The sequence below is a fragment of the Rhinopithecus bieti genome, unplaced genomic scaffold, assembly GCF_001698545.2.
Source record: "Rhinopithecus bieti isolate Rb0 unplaced genomic scaffold, ASM169854v2 scaffold_4008, whole genome shotgun sequence".
NCBI classification, from domain to species: Eukaryota; Metazoa; Chordata; class Mammalia; order Primates; family Cercopithecidae; genus Rhinopithecus; species Rhinopithecus bieti.
In genome coordinates this window covers 167,647-189,126 of record NW_016804200.1, presented here as the reverse complement: position 1 = coordinate 189,126, position 21,480 = coordinate 167,647, and the positions used below count along the sequence as shown (strand labels likewise).

The window sequence follows — 21,480 nt, the reverse complement described above, 5'->3', positions numbered from 1 at the left end:
CCAGGTGCGGTGGCGGGTGCCTGTAGTCCCAGCTACATGGGAGGCTGAGGCAGGAGAATGGCGTGAACCCGGGAGGCAGAGCTTGCAGTGAGCCGAGATCGTGCCACTGCACTCCAGCTTGGGCCACAGAGGGAGACTCCGTCTCAATTAAAAAAAAAGAAAAAAGAAAAAAAAAATAGACACACTACCTGTGTTCACAATTAAGGAAATCCAAACAGAGAAAGACTTTTTATCTTTTTTGTTGTCGTTGTATAAATTTAGGGGTAAAAGTGCAGTTTTGATATGTTGTATCTTACATTACCCTTCCTTGGCTTCTCAGATTTAGCCTGGATAGAGACAAAAGGCCAGGCTGAATAGCCTGTGTTTATGTAAATCTTGATTCATGTGCCCTCTGACTCCCCAAATGATTGAGTGGGTGGAAGTACGCACATGTATTGTGCCAGTGTGTGCATAAATGCTGTCACATGTAAGGCAAGAAGCAGGGTGACATAGAAAGAGCAAGTCACAAGTTGTCAGGACTCTAAATTGAAGTTTTGTTTGTATCAGTGCCCTAAAACCCAGAGCCATGTGAAGTCAAGGCCCTTAACACCCACCTCTCCCACATACTGAGGGGAGAATTCAGTTGCCCACTGCAGTCAGCCGGTCAGACTGCACACTCCTTGCCTCCACTCCAGTTTACCCTGGGAGACCTCTCTGCTACGGTTGAATCTGAGAGAGATCCTTGAGTGTAAAATCTAGTCTTGATCACCTTTCTGCCCACACCGCCCCAAACTTGAACTTCCTGGTTCAAGTTTGTACTTAGTAGTTTCTCAATGAATGTTCACAGAACGAATTAAGGAATGAACGAATGTTGCTCTGGACAAAGCTGCACCTTCCACATCCTGCATAACTACACTCAGTGCTGACCCTGAAGATAGGAAAAGCAATACAACTGGTGCTGTAAGAAAATGTTTCTTGTTTATACTGCTGCATCTTGATCTTTGGCTGATCTAAGCACAAAGAGAGCTCTTTCAGTTAGAAAAAAGGAGGTTTATAGTGTGTGGGAGAGCTAAGAACAATGGACTCAATTGATAGACTGGAGATGCTCTCAGCTTCTGAGAGCCTAGAAACTCCATCTATAGATTCATCCCAGAGGGCAGAGCCAAATAAGGGCAGATGGAAAACATAGCTTTCTTGGGAACTGGCTTTCAGTTCCTCTGAGGCAAAAATACAATCACTCTGTAGCACCCTGAATCAATTCTCCAAAATATGGTGCTGTGTCCTTGTTTGCCAGTGTCTTAAAATAAGTCCCTGTCATATTTTATTCTTTATGTCTTAAAGTCATTCAACCAGACTTGCTTGCAGAATATTAATTGTGGTTAAGCAGAAATCAGGAAATTAAATTGAAACTGCTTTTGAACGGAGCTCCTTAACTGATGACTCATTTGTTATCCCTCCAGCTAAAGATTCCTTTCTCTCCAATCTTTTGTCAGCTGCAACTATGGGGCAATGAATCTGCAGCTGATTTTAAGTCAGCTTTCTTTAAGCTGGTCATCAGAGTGCTATCCAAGGGTGCCAAATTCTAACCTAGGGTTGTGAAAGGGCTTTAATGCTATGTCCCCAGTGAGCTAGTAGGCTGGCCATCCAGGGTGGTAGGTGTCACTAATTTTAGTACTGCCCTGCCACAGCCTGTTTACATTCACATTGCCTTTTCCATACCTGCTCTGTCCTTTAAGTACTAAACCTTCCATCCAGTACTATTCAAATAAAACTAAATATTAGTCACGTATGAATTACTAAGGGATAATTACTGGAACATCCAAACAATTTAAAGAGAAGGTAACAATAACTTACATCTAAATGCACCGGGAACTGGGGCACCACTATGGTATTGACAAAGTAACCATGGTTGACTCTGAACACTCCAAAATCCAACTTCGAAGAGAAAAGAAACCTTTAAGTAGGCAATAAACTGGTTTCAACATCTGTGTTTTAACACAAGCTCAGACATGTACTTATTGAATTTTTTGGGCAAATTACTTTGCCTTTATTTCTTAGTGTCTTCAACTATAAAATAGAAGTAATCTATTCATCTACTATTTATTTCAGAGAAATGTTATGAGAATGACTTGGATGACCTGAAAATGAATGAGCTCCTTGAACAAGGTACGATTATTAAGTTTCTATTGTGAAGTCAAATAGAACAATTCACTCAAAGGACACGATGTTTGATTGAGAACATTCTTAATTTTATTTTCTTTAATTTTATAAAATACACTTTGTAAGATAAGTTTCTAAAAGTTTATCCTTTATGTGTGTTAAAATTGCAATTCTATATCAGAAATGAAGGAAACACTTTCAGTTGATTAACTCTGTGTGTGTATATATGTGTATGTATGCATGTGAGGTTTTCAGGGAAGGGTTGGTTATTTGTTATGTTATTAAATCAAAACAAAACGCAAGGTACGGATTACTTCACTGTCCTTTATCTTGATTGGTTTCTTACAAAACATTTTCCCTCTCCTCCCTCTATGCAGCCTGGAAGCTTATCTTGTATACTGGTTTGAAAACAAGTATCAAGTGTCTTTTGTAAAGATCTTACATCTCCTTAAATATTTCTGAAACCACTTTGGGGAAAAGAACAACACAACTCTTTACAACAAAAGAGCTGTAGTACAAATCTTTCCTTCAATTAAAACCAATCAGACTTTTTTTTTTTAACCCAAAGTTAACAAAACAGGAAGAGACTGAAATCTGGGAGCTATTCAAGTTTCAAACTCTTTCTGCCTGTAATTTTCCTGGAAGCTTACCAACTGAATAGCTGATGACTGGTGCATTCTGTTATGTGATCTATATCAGGAGAAAATAACCTTTATGTTAAACCTAACTCTTAACACACCAAGATAACATTGCTAAGTAAAATCATTTTCCATTAGCTAGANGCCCTCTGACTCCCCAAATGATTGAGTGGGTGGAAGTACGCACATGTATTGTGCCAGTGTGTGCATAAATGCTGTCACATGTAAGGCAAGAAGCAGGGTGACATAGAAAGAGCAAGTCACAAGTTGTCAGGACTCTAAATTGAAGTTTTGTTTGTATCAGTGCCCTAAAAACCCAGAGCCATGTGAAGTCAAGGCCCTTAACACCCACCTCTCCCACATACTGAGGGGAGAATTCAGTTGCCCACTGCAGTCAGCCGGTCAGACTGCACACTCCTTGCCTCCACTCCAGTTTACCCTGGGAGACCTCTCTGCTACGGTTGAATCTGAGAGAGATCCTTGAGTGTAAAATCTAGTCTTGATCACCTTTCTGCCCACACCGCCCCCAAACTTGAACTTCCTGGTTCAAGTTTGTACTTAGTAGTTTCTCAATGAATGTTCACAGAACGAATTAAGGAATGAACGAATGTTGCTCTGGACAAAGCTGCACCTTCCACATCCTGCATAACTACACTCAGTGCTGACCCTGAAGATAGGAAAAGCAATACAACTGGTGCTGTAAGAAAATGTTTCTTGTTTATACTGCTGCATCTTGATCTTTGGCTGATCTAAGCACAAAGAGAGCTCTTTCAGTTAGAAAAAAGGAGGTTTATAGTGTGTGGGAGAGCTAAGAACAATGGACTCAATTGATAGACTGGAGATGCTCTCAGCTTCTGAGAGCCTAGAAACTCCATCTATAGATTCATCCCAGAGGGCAGAGCCAAATAAGGGCAGATGGAAAACATAGCTTTCTTGGGAACTGGCTTTCAGTTCCTCTGAGGCAAAAATACAATCACTCTGTAGCACCCTGAATCAATTCTCCAAAATATGGTGCTGTGTCCTTGTTTGCCAGTGTCTTAAAATAAGTCCCTGTCATATTTTTATTCTTTATGTCTTAAAGTCATTCAACCAGACTTGCTTGCAGAATATTAATTGTGGTTAAGCAGAAATCAGGAAATTAAATTGAAACTGCTTTTGAACGGAGCTCCTTAACTGATGACTCATTTGTTATCCCTCCAGCTAAAGATTCCTTTCTCTCCAATCTTTTGTCAGCTGCAACTATGGGGCAATGAATCTGCAGCTGATTTTAAGTCAGCTTTCTTTAAGCTGGTCATCAGAGTGCTATCCAAGGGTGCCAAATTCTAACCTAGGGTTGTGAAAGGGCTTTAATGCTATGTCCCCAGTGAGCTAGTAGGCTGGCCATCCAGGGTGGTAGGTGTCACTAATTTTAGTACTGCCCTGCCACAGCCTGTTTACATTCACATTGCCTTTTCCATACCTGCTCTGTCCTTTAAGTACTAAACCTTCCATCCAGTACTATTCAAATAAAACTAAATATTAGTCACGTATGAATTACTAAGGGATAATTACTGGAACATCCAAACAATTTAAAGAGAAGGTAACAATAACTTACATCTAAATGCACCGGGAACTGGGGCACCACTATGGTATTGACAAAGTAACCATGGTTGACTCTGAACACTCCAAAATCCAACTTCGAAGAGAAAAGAAACCTTTAAGTAGGCAATAAACTGGTTTCAACATCTGTGTTTTAACACAAGCTCAGACATGTACTTATTGAATTTTTTGGGCAAATTACTTTGCCTTTATTTCTTAGTGTCTTCAACTATAAAAATAGAAGTAATCTATTCATCTACTATTTATTTCAGAGAAATGTTATGAGAATGACTTGGATGACCTGAAAAATGAATGAGCTCCTTGAACAAGGTACGATTATTAAGTTTCTATTGTGAAGTCAAATAGAACAATTCACTCAAAGGACACGATGTTTGATTGAGAACATTCTTAATTTTATTTTCTTTAATTTTATAAAATACACTTTGTAAGATAAGTTTCTAAAAGTTTATCCTTTATGTGTGTTAAAATTGCAATTCTATATCAGAAATGAAGGAAACACTTTCAGTTGATTAACTCTGTGTGTGTATATATGTGTATGTATGCATGTGAGGTTTTCAGGGAAGGGTTGGTTATTTGTTATGTTATTAAATCAAAACAAAACGCAAGGTACGGATTACTTCACTGTCCTTTATCTTGATTGGTTTCTTACAAAACATTTTCCCTCTCCTCCCTCTATGCAGCCTGGAAGCTTATCTTGTATACTGGTTTGAAAACAAGTATCAAGTGTCTTTTTGTAAAGATCTTACATCTCCTTAAATATTTCTGAAACCACTTTGGGGGAAAAGAACAACACAACTCTTTACAACAAAAGAGCTGTAGTACAAATCTTTCCTTCAATTAAAACCAATCAGACTTTTTTTTTTTAACCCAAAGTTAACAAAAACAGGAAGAGACTGAAATCTGGGAGCTATTCAAGTTTCAAACTCTTTCTGCCTGTAATTTTTCCTGGAAGCTTACCAACTGAATAGCTGATGACTGGTGCATTCTGTTATGTGATCTATATCAGGAGAAAATAACCTTTATGTTAAACCTAACTCTTAACACACCAAGATAACATTGCTAAGTAAAATCATTTTCCATTAGCTAGAAAGAAAGATTAGATTACTCAAATTGAGATTCAAATTCACCAAATCTGTTTCTGCAAACGCAGAATACTTGTAGAAAATCCCAATAGATTCATTTAACTAGCCAATTTTTAGTATGATTTGTGATGCTTAATGTCCAATTTTCCTATTTCAAAAAAGAGTCATAATCAAATAATTATTCTCCAGACACTTCTGATGCAACCCCAAATAAGTAATAAACAAACTGGAATACACGAAATGTGCATCATTCTAAAACAAATCAAGATCTTCAAATCCCCTACGATGACTGAATGGATAATACCCCATGAAAAGAGCACCATTGTGAAGATATGACAGAGGCCAGAGTACACAACTAATTAAAGAAAAAAAGACATGCTATCCAAAGAGTTATCTATCCTGTGTCTACCAGAGGGCCATCTCAGGTTACACCGTTAGCCACCAGCAACTACTGCTCCTTAGGCCAGTCTGTTTTCATGTAAGCTAGTTTCCTTCTATTCTCAGCTCCTTGGAAACCACAGGGTTGTCATGGTAGCTGTTATCAAGGAGAAGGGAGTGAGAAGATGCTGACAACACCCTGTTTCTCTTCCCTAACGAGGTGTAAGGCCAGATGCCCCCTTCGTCTACACAGATTCTATGCTCCCTTATGCTGTAAGTAAGGTTGGCTGAGTTAGGGCTTCAGTAGTCCATCACCATCGGGGTCAGTGCTCTCTTTCTGTGGGTGAAAGATCCTTGCTTTGACCCCCTTCTCCCAGCTGCAATAGGCAGATTTGGGCAAACACTCTTATTGTTTTTCTGACATTCTTTTTTCTTCTGTCTTCAGTGGTAATAGGGAGACCAGAGTGAATTCTGTTTTGTACACCAAAGAGAATATATTTGGCCCCTATAGATGGCAAGGGGACCAAAGACATTCCTTCTCTGTACCTGAGCATCTTTCCTTCCACTTTGTTTCCATCAGTGGAAGTACTCTTTGAGAAGAAATTACTTTCTGATCCTCAGGAGATGCTTGAAAATTCAATTAGAGCCTCCATTCCTTTGTGACTTGCAGTTGGGGAGTCATCTTCTTAGGCATTTCCCATTTCTAGCAGGAACCAGCTGTGAAGCAAAATGACTAAAAGAGGTACAGAAGAGGGGAGAGTCCAAAGAGAGACCTTAATCACTGCAAGACTCTCCTTTCTTGTTACACTCATCAAGTAAGAAGAGGGCCAGCCGGTGGCAAAGGCAAAGAGTTAAGATGGGAGACGCAGCATTGTAGGCTGTGTGGTTAGAGCCTCGCTATTAGAGAAAGGGGGATTTCTATGGGGGATCAGAACTTGGTGCCTCGGCCCATGAGTTTAAGGACAGCAAAGTTGTAAGTGGCAGCAATCATGAAGGTGAGCTGTAGGGAACAGAAAAGAGAATGTGAATGAGAGTAGAAAAGAAAGAATGCCCTCCTCAGATCCCTTTGGGAATGAGGAAGGGTAGAAATAAAATCATAACTGAATAAGGGAAAAACTCCTGCTCTGCAAAAAAACAGTACATCCCAGGCTTGGCTTTCTCCATATACACTTGACTGGAAGTCCGAAGTCTCCGAGGCATCACGGGTCTCACGGCCCAGGCCCAGAGAATCAAATCATAAAGATTTATTCCACACTTCTGTTTGATCTAGCACTGAGTTTTCCTCAGGGAAGTGAACAATATTTGGGCTTTGCCACATCTGTATGTCCGAGTGACTTAGAGTCATAGAGTGCTTGCTGTAGACACACAGCCACATCATGCAGTACCACCCTCCCCTGGTTAATGAATCAATTTATTTTACAAGATGAGAAATTACTTGACTCTGTATAGAAACCTTAGCAGTAGGGGCCAGGAGTTCTGCGAACTCATCTTGTCTGATCACTGCTTATAAAACGACTTCAGATAAATCACTTCACCCTTCAGTGCCTTACATTTTTAATCTGCACAATGAGCACACTACATTCACAGGGCACTGTAACACTATCAGCAAGACCTGGGACATAGCATTGTATTATAGTCAAAACAATTCTAATAATGTTAGGAGGTCCTCCCAGTAGTTCCACATGAGTAACTAAATCCATTGGAGAGTATCTAAGGTGGATTCATATTGATAGTATATAGAATTCCAGGCTATAGCAAGTCATGTTTCATGATGTTTCAGTGTTTTGTCATTGATCTGATCAAAATGTATTGAGAATTAACCGTAATTTATGACTGCAAAGTACTTGGCAACAAACATTACATGTTCTATAAATACTAAATATTATCATTGTGTCTATGAATCTCTTACCCCCTCTTTCCTCATACCACTTTTCTTGTTCCTATCTAATCTGTGATGTTTTTCTGCCTTGCCAATGCAAGTAGAAGTAAGGAGCCTCTACCCTTTGCTATTTTCCCAGAAGCTTCCCTCCAGCATTTCAAGGATGGAAACAGTCTACCTTCTTGCCTTTCAAAATAGCTGTACCCACACTATCTCAGTCCTATTTACTTGCCAAGATCATTCAAAGTCAACTCACCAGGGAAATCAGTGTAGCTGCAGCCCCCACAAATGCAGCAATAAACAGGTGGAAGGTCATTTGGAACTGCAGGAAAATGAAAGAGGAAGAACCGTTTCTTGCAACAGCAATAATAAGCCTCAGTGTAAATCATGAATACAGCTTTCTGAATGTGTTGATATCTTTCTTGTGTGCTAATTCTACATCTTTAACTAAGTTTTCACTTCCCTAAATGTGGGCCTCCCAGTCTTCAGTGTACACCATAGCACCTTGCCCATAACACCCAGAACACAGAATACTCATGAAATAGCATAGTACTCCAAAATAATGAACTGGTTCCCTACAGTTGTGCCCAGGGGTCCAAAATTTAAAGTCAATATTTTGCTTGCAAAGAAATAATTTACTGCCTTTCTCCCAGGATTCACTTTTATTCCCCTTGCCTCATTTACATATAATATCTGTTCTCAATACAGTGCTTTCCTTTTCAAATGTACTTATTTTACCTCTCATTTGAGATAAAGAAGTCCCAAACTGAAAATGTTTTATAAAACCTATGAATGCNAATACTCATGAAATAGCATAGTACTCCAAAATAATGAACTGGTTCCCTACAGTTGTGCCCAGGGGTCCAAAATTTAAAGTCAATATTTTGCTTGCAAAGAAATAATTTACTGCCTTTCTCCCAGGATTCACTTTTATTCCCCTTGCCTCATTTACATATAATATCTGTTCTCAATACAGTGCTTTCCTTTTCAAATGTACTTATTTTACCTCTCATTTGAGATAAAGAAGTCCCAAACTGAAAATGTTTTTATAAAACCTATGAATGCCTGTGTGCACAGCCCATTTTCTTGATACAGTTTTTAACTAAAGGAATGAAAATTTTCATGTGGGGAATTTTGCCATTAGGCTCTATCTTTACCTAAAGCTACAAACTTCTCTTTTAAGAGGGGAAGGGTTGGAAAGGAAGTCTTTCTATGCAGCTCTAGGGAAAACAGGTGTTTTACCTTCTACGCTCATTGGCTCAGGCATACTTAGCCAATATGTTGTAGAAGGCAATCGGCTAATTCAAAATCCAGCAAAGAGAAACTTTTAGTCCTTAAAATTGAAGACCATGGGTGTAATTTGTATGGTATTAGCTACTCCCTTGTAAAATAACCCAAATAACCCACTCACCTCAGCTGTTTTGCAGATGGACAGAAGGTTGGAGCCACAAACCTTGCCAGGGAAAGCATTCCATGGGAGAACACCTAAGTAAGACACAAACATCAACCAGGGTAAGCTTTATGGAGTTACGGGGCCACATGGAGACTTTCCCCCAGAGCCCTTCTTCCATCTCTAATTATCCTGGCTGTAAATTTGGATTCTACCAACAATCAGGATCCTCTTTTCTACAGGTTTACAAAAAAGAGAAGGTGGTATTGAACAGTGGTGAAACCTTGTGTTTGTTATTGAAATGTGCTGCTTTGGGTTTTGGAACAGCAGTCAACTAGAGTAGGTCTATGTGAACAGCCAAGAAAACTCCCACCACTTCCAAGTTCCCTTCCCAGGGAAGAAACCTCTCTGGTTTCAGTAGGAAGGATTAATAAACTAAGACCCAATCATTCGTCATCTTATATTTTTCTCATAATCACCACCCTCTTTACACTAAGAAAATAACCAAATACATAGTGCTTCCATAGTGGGTAGGAGAGCCAAAGCACCCGTGCCCTTACTCACCATACATTCTGGCATCAGCACAGAGACTGCCTATACTGGCAGAGGTCTTGCTGGGGAAGGCAATAGACTGGCAGGTGGTCCAGGTGTTGAAGTAAATGTACACAGGCACAGCAGAGCAGGCAAACACCAGGAGCCACACAACGGTTAGGGCATAGGTGATGCCCACAAACTAAAATGATTGACATGGGGTGGTTAGAAATCAGAATCAGCCTGCAGATGTAGAAACACAAACTGGGAGATCCTGGAGTGGCGTGTGCCAGACATTAAAACCAGGTTCCAGGGCTCTCCCTCAAATGAAATTAGTGAGCAGGGCACCTTTGCCAAGGGTCATTGGCAGTATCTACTAGAGAACTGGCCCCAGCATGATGGAGGGTGGGGGGAACAGGTAGGGGAGGAGTGAGGAGGATCCCTGGGTTAGAGAGGCTTCAGAGGATGTTTTTGGGCAGATAAGGTGTAAAGAAATCAAAACAGATCTTGAAAGAAAGTCGTGCCGTTTTGTGCCTTAGGCTGAGCTTAGAAAATGTTCCTTGCCACAGGAACATTTTTGTTCCCTAGTCATTGAACAAAGCCAATAGGAGATTAAAATTTCAGATACAAAACCTTTCTAAGCTAACTGCTGGCCACAAAAAGACATTGCTAGAACCCACACATGTTCAGCCCCCAAAGGATCCTTAACTCCAGAGACTGAAAACAAATGTGCCCCTCACTCAAAGCATGGATAACCCTCAGGCAATGATAAAACATTCAACATGCAAACCTACTCCAATGCCCTCTGGGACCTCCAACAGCGCAGGATCCCAGAATATTGTAAATTTCACCTTGGAGTCAATTATTTAATTTTTATTATCGATCCTCCCTCTCAGATCAGGTGCCCAAGTCTCAATCACATTTTAGATTCTTGTCCAGTTAGATCTTCTCATGTGGTCCCTGCTAGGAAGGGAGTAAAGGGATACCAACAGATGGCTTAGAAATGGTCTGATTGTACAAAGCATCCCACAAAACTCATGCTTTCCGTTTTGAGAAGAAATTTGCTTAGGGAACCTTTGAAAGGTGAGGCTAAGCCAGCTGGGCACCACGTTCTTCCTGACCTTCTCGTTCGGCTGCAGCCATCGCTTCCTCACTCAAATGCCAGGCCCCTAGAGAGGACCCAGCCTTGGGTGGGGACGAGGCCACAGACTCGTGCCCAATTTCCCCCACCCCTTGTTATTGCCACAAAATCCTGAGGATGATCACCTTGTCGGGATGTCCTAGCCATTTTCCCAAACAATGACACACCCGCTCCAAAGAATGAGCTTGATGTTGGCCTCTGGAACCCCTCCCCTTCTGGCCCCCTGTTACCGTTGCGCTCAGGCCCTTGCCGCAGATGGTGGTCTTGTAGTCGCCAAAGATCTGCCTGACTGCGCCGGTGGTGTAGAAGCCCTCAGCCAGCAGGAGGGCCCCATAAAGGAAGAAGAAAGAGGCAGTTCCATAGATGACATACTGGAAGGCATGGATCCTGCATTAACAGGTAGACAAACGAGACCAGGGAATCTTATTAATTGAAGACCTGGTTCCTTTCCCCACATAAGTGAGGTATACACCAGAGCGAGCACCTTAACAAGGCTAGGGATTCTCTAGAGGACTCACCAGGTTCCTCCTGCATGCTTTCACCTTATCTTTGTTGAAATAAGTGAAGACAGGGTGTACGTGACCAGAAACATATGCTCCTCCTGCCACACCTTGCTTACCCTGGGACCTGGAGAACCAGGGACCTACTCTCCCTGCCCGACCCTTCAGGCATGCTACCTCACAGGAGTGGGGAGCTAGACAAGAAGAAAGGTGGATGAAGGAACAGGGGCCTAACTTGTTCTAGGAATAGGGGAGGCTTAGTGCCTCCCTTGGCTTCTCCATACCTACTACGCTGGAGGCTCCAACTTGGGCAATATTAACTACATCTAGCAGAAGTCAGAATACGTGTAAGAAAACAAGGGGCAGGGGTGGGAGGGGCTGACAGGCAGGCAGGCAGACCTCTCCTTTCTGAATTGGCTTCGAATGTGGAGCAGGAGAGATCTGCACAGAGGGAAGACTCAGGAATCCGCTCTGGCTCCACCCCAGTCCCCTGCTAGTTACTAAGATACTGAAGAGTTCTCTATCTCCAGGATGGAAAGAGGGGAAAAAAAAGATGGGTCTGTGTGGGAGGGCAGGTACTTACACATTGATGAGATATTCATAGTCCTGGTAGTTTTTGGAGAAATAGGTCTCAATTAGCTTTTCTGTGCCAGTGAGGGCTTCATGTCCACAGCCACAGAATAGTGCCACCCCAAAGAAACACAATCCAGTGGCCACCAGGGAAGCAAAGGGGGCCCCTACCAGACATCTTGCACAGCACTCTAACAAGCCTGGGGAAGAAAAAGGGGAAACAGTCAGGCATATCCAGTAGGTAGCTCATGCCACTCAAACCTCTCTGCCAGGCCAGCCAGGCCCAGTGCTCAGAGGCTCAGAGATAGTGGGCACCCCAGAGTCAAAAAGCAGGAGTGGCTAGAGATTTTGGCTTTCAGCATGTGAGATTGACCCAGAATCCTTACTTTGTTTCATCCTTGAAAATAAATCTTTGGCCGGGAGCCGTGGCTCATGCCTATAATCCCAGCACTTTGGGAGGCTGAGCCAGGTGGATCACATGAGGTCAGGAGTTCGAGACCAGCCTGGCCAACATGGCAAAACCCCATCTCTACTAAAAATACAAAAATTAGCTGGGCATGGGACATGCCTGTAATCCCAGCTACTCAGGATTCTGAGACAGGAGAATCTGTTAAACCCAGGAGGCGGAGGTTGCCGTGAGCCAAGATTGCGCCATTGCACTCCACCCTGGGCAACAAGAGTGAGACTCTGTCTCAAGGAAAAAAAGAAAGAAAGAAAGAAAATAAATCCTTACCTTTTATTGTCACAATTTAAAAAATATTTAATAAATAATAATAATTCAGCAATTCAAATAGCAAGCCAGAGAGATTATGAAATCAGTCCCTTCTTTCTTATTGTTCTGGTCTGTTTGTTTGCTTACTTATTTTAGTCATTCATCAACTATTTATGGAATACTCACTATATGCCCAGCATTATGCTGGGTGTTATATGGGATAAGAAGAGAGAAAAGACACAGACTCTGGCATATGGAAGTCTTCAATTTCCTGAGGAAGAATTAGCTAGGTAGACCTAATATTTTCAACTAACAATTCAGGCAGCCAAGTAAGTGGTAAGAGAGGGTAAATGCATTTGGAGTTCCAGGAAGGGATGAGTGCAGGCCAGAGATGCTGGTATTGTCAGACAGGATTTTAGCATGAAGAGCATTCCAGGTGGAGGAAACTTTGGAAATTGCATGCTCCTGGATATTTTTGAGCATCGTGTGTATTTGTTGCAAGGAATGCTTGATTATTCTTAGTTTACATATGGGAGGAGTAGTCCAAACAGGAGGGAGCTAGCGCAGGACAAGAAATGAAAATAGGAAGATTGATATTACTTGCAATAATAAAAATGCAGGCTTAATGATTTTAGACACTTTGCATGGTGGTGTTGTCCTCCTATAATGCAGCTTGGCTAATGTCCTCACGCTCAGTTATAGACTGAGATTCTGTCAAAACAGCTACAAACAGACTTTATACAAAGTCAGTAAAGCATGAAACATCTTTCTGGCACTAGAAGAACATACCAGTGCCTGGGAACACATGTGTCTTAAAGTGCTAAGAGTCCCTGAGATCCCCAGACCTGGTATCCCAGGCCCTACGCCAGTGTTGCTGAGAAACAGGAAAGGCACACAAGAAGTCACAGGCTCTGAAAGCAGCTGTGTTCCAAGTACTAGTCCCATGCTCTAAGATGTCATATGGAGTGAACCTTAGCAAATGCCAAGTAGATGACTGACTAGATGAGGAAAACAATGGCTTCCTCTGGCCTCTTCGCCAGATCCCTAAAATGTAGAAGAAATGAGAATGTTAAGCTCTTCAGAAAAAATTTCTTAATTCATATGTATGTATATATATAAATATATGTGTATATATATATATACACACCCACTGATGTTATATTTCTATAAACACAGTATACACATGCACACACACAAATACTCAGCAAATGTACTGGGAAGCTGCTATTTTTGAATAAGCAGGTTGTGACAGCTTGTACAATAAAAATAAATGGTATTAATTACTTAGGCTTGGATTTTGTATTCAAGCATTTTCTAAGCCACACTCACTTTTCTGTGGGGTACCAGGGAAAGGGTACTCCTTTGCCTGATTCTGTTAACATTAGTTACAGTTTGTTTTTAGCCCAGAGAGCTTGAACACCTGGTGATTTGCATGGCTGAATTGCATCAATGTGAACAGATTTGGAAAGACCAAATTATCTCTGTCATGGGAAAATTGAGGTAGAGGCATTTGCCTCTGTTCTCAGAGACACAAAAGGAGTGAGTCCTATTACCCACCATCTCCTGAAATGACAGCCCTTTCCTGGCCTTCAAAGAGGTTCTTCTTCAAAGATACTTGTGTGTCACACCAAAGATGAGGCTCAGAAGCCCAAGCCAAACAAAGTAAGCAGCTAACATTTGAAACAGAACTTCCTTTTCCAAGAATTAAAGCATTGCTGCCAGGAAACTTGGCCTCTATGAGAAGCAATCTGTAGCTGTGCTGCTGTGAGTGGAGGCTGAGTTTACTCAGCATGAACTTTGCAAACATGCTTGGGAAGAGTGTCTTTTCAGAACTGGCCCATGGATGTGCCTGTGTGTGTGCACATGCACGTGCATGCATGTGTACAAATCTGCACATACACACATGTGTACCATAGAGAAAAACGCAACAACTGAAATCGATTGTTGTTCTCAGAAAACATTCCAGAAATTGATCTTCCTTTTTCTCAACAGGTTAAGATACTAGATTCAGCCTATAAGTCAAGAAAAGGAGCTTGGAAGTAAACAGTACTGCCATTTTCCTTCTCTGCCTGTCCAACTCCTCCCCACCCCCAAACTCTTAGACTCTTCTAGTAAAGAAAGTCTCTGAAGCCTGGGAATAGGGGGAGAGGAAGGTCAGTGACCCCACTGTTCCCTTTCTCCCCAGCACAGGGTCAGGGCTTGGACAGAGCCCTCCATAGCTCCCCCGGACAAAGAAGCCTTGTTCTTTCCTGAGATCTCAGGAGCCTGATTGGTATTCCACAGGGGCCTGCAGGCCGGGGGGTGGGGAGGGGGTCAGACCCAGGGAACAATGGCAGGACTGTTTGTTTAGCCGAGGGTAAGAAGAGCCATCCACCCTAGCAAGTGACCATCTTGGGCCTATTCACTCACCCCAGCATTTTCATCCGGGAAGGGCTAAGTTGTTGTGCAGGTATGGTCAGGGATGGAGGAACTTGAACTCTTGCTAGCCAAAAGAGAACTCCACTTTAAGTTTTAGCTGATGCCACCTCCAGGGTTGCAAAGATGAGGTTGCAAAGAGATATATCCTCTTGAGTGTATCTGATCCCTCAATCGTCATCCAAATGACCTGAGAGTGTCATGGATTGTGTTCTTACTAGATGATAAATGGCTAAGCCTTAGGAGCAATTCTGAGTCACCAGATCATAGCCTTTCTTTTACATCCATTTTCCTCTATTTTCTTAGAGCTTTAAAACTTAGCATTCCCTTTTCTGCTCCACTACAGCTCAAAGCAAGGGACAAGAAGGAAGTAGGCTTTAATGAGTTTCTAATGTAGTCTGAAATAAATGACTTTAGATAAATCTATCACTATTAAGCTATAAACAATTCAGTAATATCAGCATAAGCATCAGATGTTCATCTCTTCACAACCTAGATAAGTGCTTTGGGGGCATTTAAGTTCAGCAGAAGTGAAGAATCTCAGTCAGTCTGTCCAAGCAAGAATCAGATTTTAGATTCTAACTGAGAAAAACTCAGAGCCTGCAAGAAATTATTTTTTCATCTAAGTAGTTAACAATCAAAGCATTCTGAGAAAAGATCCATTGGGCTCCCTTTGATTTTTCACAGTCCAAGAAATGTCCTTGGGTATGTGTGAACAATAGCCTAAAGCCAAAGGCTCTCCATTTCAGAACCCCTCCTGGTTGAAAGGGTGTGAGTTTGATTCAAGAAGGCTGGAAGGGATTCTAGAGGAGAAGTTCCTTGGCTCTCTCAAGAGACATTCTCACATTTCCAGTCTAAGTACAGACTGCGAGATGGGAGAGTTGGCATAAAAGAACCATATAGTAATAACATTTCTCAATGCAACTCAATTGGATTAAACGGCCTAACTTTGATGAGAGGTCATAGAGAAAATAATGACCCCTCCAGTGTTTTCCTTTCATTTCTGTTTATGTGAATTCAGTACAAGAATTAAGCACACTAGCAGTGACATAGACGCTAGGAGAAACAGAAGGGAATTAAAAGGCCAGTCCCTTTCTTTAGAAAACTTGAAATCCTGTTGGGGCGAGCAAACTGTGAATCTGTGAATCAAAATCCAAAGCCACCTATAAGCAAGTGTTAAAATGGATATAACGAAGTCGTGTGGGCAAAATGTAAGCAAAGGGAACAGATCATATCATGGTCGGCTACATTTGTATACAAACTCCCAAAACAAGTCTAATCAATCTGTGATAGTTGACACTCCAACTTTAAGCCCTTCTCATCAGTGCTCTTCACAGGGGTCTGACAGATCAACAGAACCAATGTGACTTACACAGATCCAGGTTCATCAAGGGACTGTGTTGATCCTGATGCTGTCTCTTTAAGCAGGCGCCAAGAGCTCCCAACCCTCCCTCCCTCCTTTCCCATGCCCTGGGCCCGCCTCAAGGACCAGCTCCATGATGGAAATTCAATGTGAATCTGGGAACTCATCAAAGGAAGGAGAGGAAGGGCTTTCATAGAAAGGAATGGTAGAAAGAGACCAATTGTACCCTGTACAATTCCCAGCCTGTCCCTTGAATCCAGCTGACAAAGGGAGAGATAGAAGAACCATATACAATAGAGCTAAACAACAGGCAGGCTCATTGAGTGAGAAACTGGCCCCATCTCCCTAGGTCTCGAATCTGCACTACAGTCTTACCCTCCTCCCAGAACCCACCCCTTAACCTCACCCCATGAACAGAGGCCTCCTTGATCAGGGCCTACAGCAGTTGACAAGGCTGAAATGCTAGAGCAGCCGTGACTGGTACTAGGGATGGATGGGGATCAGTGGGTGGGTTCTAGGAGTAAAACAACAATTATCAAGAGGTGCCAGAGACAAACAAAGACTTTTGCTTCTGGCCTTGTCCTGGTCAGACAATGCCCTGCCTATAATCTTGTCTTTCCTACATATCCCTTGTGATATCAGCACTTATATACCACATTCAAGTGCTGGAAAACTGTCCCGAAACCTCTGGGGCCTGGGAATCCAAGCCTGATGGATAGTCAAATCATGTGGACAAGGTTAACTAAAAAGGAATCTCAGCCTCCTCTTTGGACACAGTTTTAGTACTACCAAGGCAACAGCATCTGGACCATCTTCTTTCCTATACTCCCCACTCCTCTTCAGACACACACACACACACACACACACACACACACACACACACACAGAATGAATGATGTACACATTCCAATTTATGTGCAAGCATTGGGAAGCTGTGGTAGGACTTTGATTGTTAAAACTTATCCTTGGCACATTGTCTCCACCTTGCCCACAAATGGGAAGATGAAAGGGAAGTAACTGGTAGTAGAGACAATAGTAGCCATACCTTGTTCCTCAGGTCAGTCTCCCTCCATTTCCTCCTCTCTCCTTAGTTGCAGTGTGAAGCTGATTTGGGGAACCTTATTCTCTTCCTTGGGACTCTCTTCTAGAGCCCTGCCTGGCAGACAGCTCAGAGGCCAGTGCAGAGCTGAGAGATAGCCCTCAGGGCCATTTTGCAGTAGCCAAGAGGTATTAATCAATCAGTACTTGCTGAGCTTTTGATGTAAGTTTGGCACTGAGTAGGCTCTGAAAGCAAAAAAGGAAGGAAAGGCTGCTCCATTCACCTACCATGGCTGCTGTTACCCTTCCTGATCATGTGACTGTCCTCACTTGGTCTTCTTTAGACCTGAAGTGCTGTGGGCAGGGAAGGCATTTCTACTATTGCTTTTCTACTGTTGCTTTTTTTCAGGACAAAGACCTGTACCCAGGGGATGGCTTTCAAAACTTCAGGATGAGAGACAAAAGCAACAGGGGAAAGTGATGTTACTGGCTGGAGTTCTACCTTAATGGGTTTGGAGACTGTATTTCCCCTCCCACCCACCTCCCAGGGTTGAGGTTGTTATTACTCAGATCGCTCTGAGAGAGCAGTTCTAGTTGTCAGCCTGTTAAGTAAACTTGTAGCTTTCCTAGCTCAGAGCTAAGCCTAAGGCCCCGGAAAGCAGGGTAGACCTTTCAATCTGCCTGGCTCTCCAAGAACTCCTCTGGCTCTGCACGGCCAAAGGGAGAAGTGAGATGGGGAAGGCTGCACTTGATTATTTTAGTCAGTGTCTCCAGGAAGACTAGGTGAACATGCCGGTTGGGATCTGGTTTATTTTTGGCTCCTGGCATTCTTGGGGCATTCTTGCCATTTTGGTGGGATTCAGTTAGTCTTCGAGCATTTTATAAAACTGGACCCCCACTCTGCTGCCACACTTTTTGCCTGGGCTACACCCACTTACTCCAAGCCAGCCAAAACTACACTGCTAGGCAAACAGCCACTTTTGGATGGAGGCATCACAGTCTGGTTACCAGGGTAACAGCCACTGTTCTCAGACGACAACAGGCTTGCAGACAATGTTTTGCTGTTCAATAATGGCATTGTGTTTCTGAGCAGAGAATAATCAGCTACTGCTCTTTGGCTTCTTTCTGGTTCCATCGTTATCCCAAAGACTCACTTGAAACATTCCCCTTCCAAATCAAGGCAAAAATTCATGAGTTATCATTTTCCCCATAAACTTTTTGTGCAGACACTACTGAATTAGTGTTCCTCCTTGCTTCCAATCCTAAGGGATTCTATATGGTTGAAGTAGTAAGTTCCCTGTTTCTGGAGGTTATTAAGCAGAGGCTGTATGAACATTTAACTGGTTGTTGTAAAAATGAATCCCGCGGCCGGGCGCGGTGGCTCAAGCCTGTAATCCCAGCGCTTTGGGAGGCCAAGACGGGCGGATCACGAGGTCAGAAGATCGAGACCATCCTGGCTAACATGGTGAAACCCCGTCTCTACTAAAAAATACAAAAAACTAGCCGGGTGAGGTGGCGGGCGCCTGTAGTCCCAGCTACTCGGGAGGCTGAGGCAGGAGAATGGCGTAAACCCGGGAGGCGGAGCTTGCAGTGAGCTGAGATCCGGCCACTGCACTCCAGCCCCGGCGACAGAGCGAGACTCCGTCTCAAAAAAAAAAAAAAAAAAATCCCGCATTGAAGGTTGGCTCAGACAACTTCTAAAGTTCCTTCCAATCCTAGATTCCATGATATAATGTATTTACTGCAGTTGTTGAACAGCAGTGCACTCCACATCAGAAGTAGTGGCAGTCCGGTACCTTGTTAGAGATGATCTATAATTCAAAGTACTTTAGATACTCTGTTATTGAATAAATGAAAACTCAGTGGCTGCTCCATCATATGTACCTGGCCCAAGTATCATCCACCCTTAGGACTAGGGACCCAATGTGCATCCTCAATGGTGCCCTTATCTGCGGCAATCTTCCTCTGGAGGAAACTATCCAGCCTCCATAAAAGGCAACTGTCCCTGTGGTCACCTTATTTGTTCCTGTCTTTCCTCAGGGATTTCATCCCCTGAGGAAGTAATATTCAACATCCTTCTTTACTCCCTCTGTTTTTAATGCACAACCTATCCAATCAGCTGGGCTGACATTAGAGAGGATTCCTGATGTTACCCAGGGCAGGAATTGAGTTCCTCCAACATTCACCTCTCATTTGGCCACACTTAATTGGTCATATGATTCTGACCCAAGCACGCAAAGAAAACCCAATCACCCTGGAAAGAGGAAGAGTCAGCCTGTATACACATTATTGTCTAATAGTAGTTATTATCATGATTTACAGTTGTTACAGATCTTGCCCATTTTCAAAGGACTTCCACATTATTGTTACTTGATTCTCACAACCCTGAAAGTAGACAAAGTAGTTATTGCTATCCCTATTTTCCAGATGAGGAAGTGGTGATTCAGTGACATGACCAAGGTCACATAGTTCATAAGTAGCAGATCTGGGATTTGAATCTGATTTTTCTGACTCCCTGTCCGGTGCTCTCCCTCCTGTTTCACTTGAACACATGCTTCCAATTGTTCTTTCTGTGTTTCATGATGAAACAACCTAAAGGCTGAACCAGCTCAATATAATTGCAAATTGATCTCTGTGGATGTTGTCTACTGGGTGCTACATTTGATAGGGAATACATGGGACAACTGAGTCTCATTTCATTTAGTATGTGTTTAAGCTGCTATCTTTGTTTTGCCAAATGTGAGCAATGTCTACAAGGCTCTGTGGAGTCCAATAGGGACAAAGACCCTTGTGCTCTGCACACATTACTTTGAGTAGAAACCACCACCAGAGCCTCATAGCTTCTGTCTTTGTTCATGGAACCTAGAAAAGCCTTCAATACTCAGTCAAATTAGCAAGAACTCTAATGTCCCAGCAGCCTCCTTGTCACAGCAGAGAGCCCTCAGGAAAACTATGTCTGTGATATCTGCTGGAAATGGTCACCCCTATATGTGCACACACACGCACATATGCACGCGCACACGCGCGTGCACACACACACACACACACACTCCTACCCATATCTGTTTCCCATGGTCAAGCCATTGAGGACTTTACTTTCATTTCCTGAGCCTGAGAATGGCCTCCTCAGCCATAGCCAAGCCTGAGTCCAGCTTGCCCGATCCCCAGCTTCCTATTGATGCCAAACATGGTTCAACGTTTGCATCAAGCAAGCAGTTATTTTGTACATCTGAGGGCTAGACAGTGCTCAGTGGTCTCCAGCAGAACCAGGAGGGCAAGTTGACCCGACCGTTACCAGGGCCTTGGAACCAACGGAAAAGAGAAGATAGAGGGAAGTGAGGGGGTAGGAGGACACATGACCACATCCATCCTGCTGGGCACTCTCTCCAGAGATCTGTGGGACTCTCCACGTGCTGCTGGAATTCTTTGGTAATAAAGCATCATGCTCAGTACAGCAGAGAAGGAGTTAATCTAACTGAATGTTAAGGAATTTAAAAAGAAAACAAGTGCCAAAACACGACTCATTTAAACCATTGGAACCCCCGAACCCTAAAGTTGGAAATTCTCTTGTGAATTCCTGTGTCCGCTTGAATCTTCAAAGCTAAGGTTTTTGAAACTTACCCATGTCTTTGGGACTCTGACTCCAATTGTAGCCGGCTGGCTAGTCTGCTTTGTGGCTGACTTTGTTCAGCTGGAAGAAGGATCCTGGTCTCTCCAGCCTCCTTCTTCGGTCTTTTACTTTTTCTCTCTGAGTATCTTTGTCCTCTCCTCCTGCAATGAAAAGGGCTTTCTGATTGACAGCCAACCCCCTTAAAGGGACAGGCCTGCTTTCCTCCTCCTCTCCTCCTCCCCTTCTCCTCCCCTTTTCCCCACCTCCTCAGGGATACTCCCTTCTCTGAGGGCTCCATCTTCTCTTTCTGCCTTTCACTGCCAATTGTTTCATTTTCTTTGTTTTTCCTTTTTTCCCTAAGGCTTGCCTGGAATTTCACTTTGCTACAGAGACATCTGGAAATGTGGATTGAGGGTGGAAATAAAATGAAGATGTGCTGGAAACTTCCAACTGATCCTTGGTTCTAATTGGTGTGGGATATGCAGCACAAGCATG

The 21,480-nt window shown here is 42.8% G+C and overlaps 1 protein-coding gene across 2 annotated transcripts; it reads right to left on the bottom strand.

Annotated features, from left to right (window-relative positions):
- Positions 1-4,746: 4,746 nt before the first annotated feature.
- Positions 4,747-21,206, bottom strand: PLP1 (proteolipid protein 1). Of its 2 annotated transcripts, none has more exons than XM_017867159.1 (7): positions 20,997-21,206; positions 11,861-12,047; positions 10,903-11,164; positions 9,670-9,838; positions 9,127-9,200; positions 7,972-8,037; positions 4,747-6,836 (listed from the first exon to the last, which is right to left on the bottom strand). In XM_017867159.1, exons 1-7 carry the CDS (start codon positions 20,998-21,000, stop codon positions 6,765-6,767), a joined length of 834 nt encoding a protein of 277 aa, XP_017722648.1. In that variant the 5' UTR covers positions 21,001-21,206; the 3' UTR covers positions 4,747-6,764. The 2 variants fall into 2 exon arrangements, with proteins under 2 accessions (XP_017722648.1, XP_017722649.1); XM_017867160.1 differs by having other exon boundaries at positions 11,008-11,164.
- Positions 21,207-21,480: the final 274 nt, after the last annotated feature.

Excerpts from the sequence above, each read along its gene's own strand:
- PLP1 (XM_017867159.1), bottom strand. Across the intron at positions 8,038-9,126 it reads CCATCTGCAAAACAGCTGAG|TTCCAAATGACCTTCCACCT; the intron begins GTGAGTGGGTTA and ends ATTTTCCTGCAG. Across the intron at positions 6,837-7,971 it reads CAGCTACACTGATTTCCCTG|CTCACCTTCATGATTGCTGC; the intron begins GTGAGTTGACTT and ends TGTTCCCTACAG.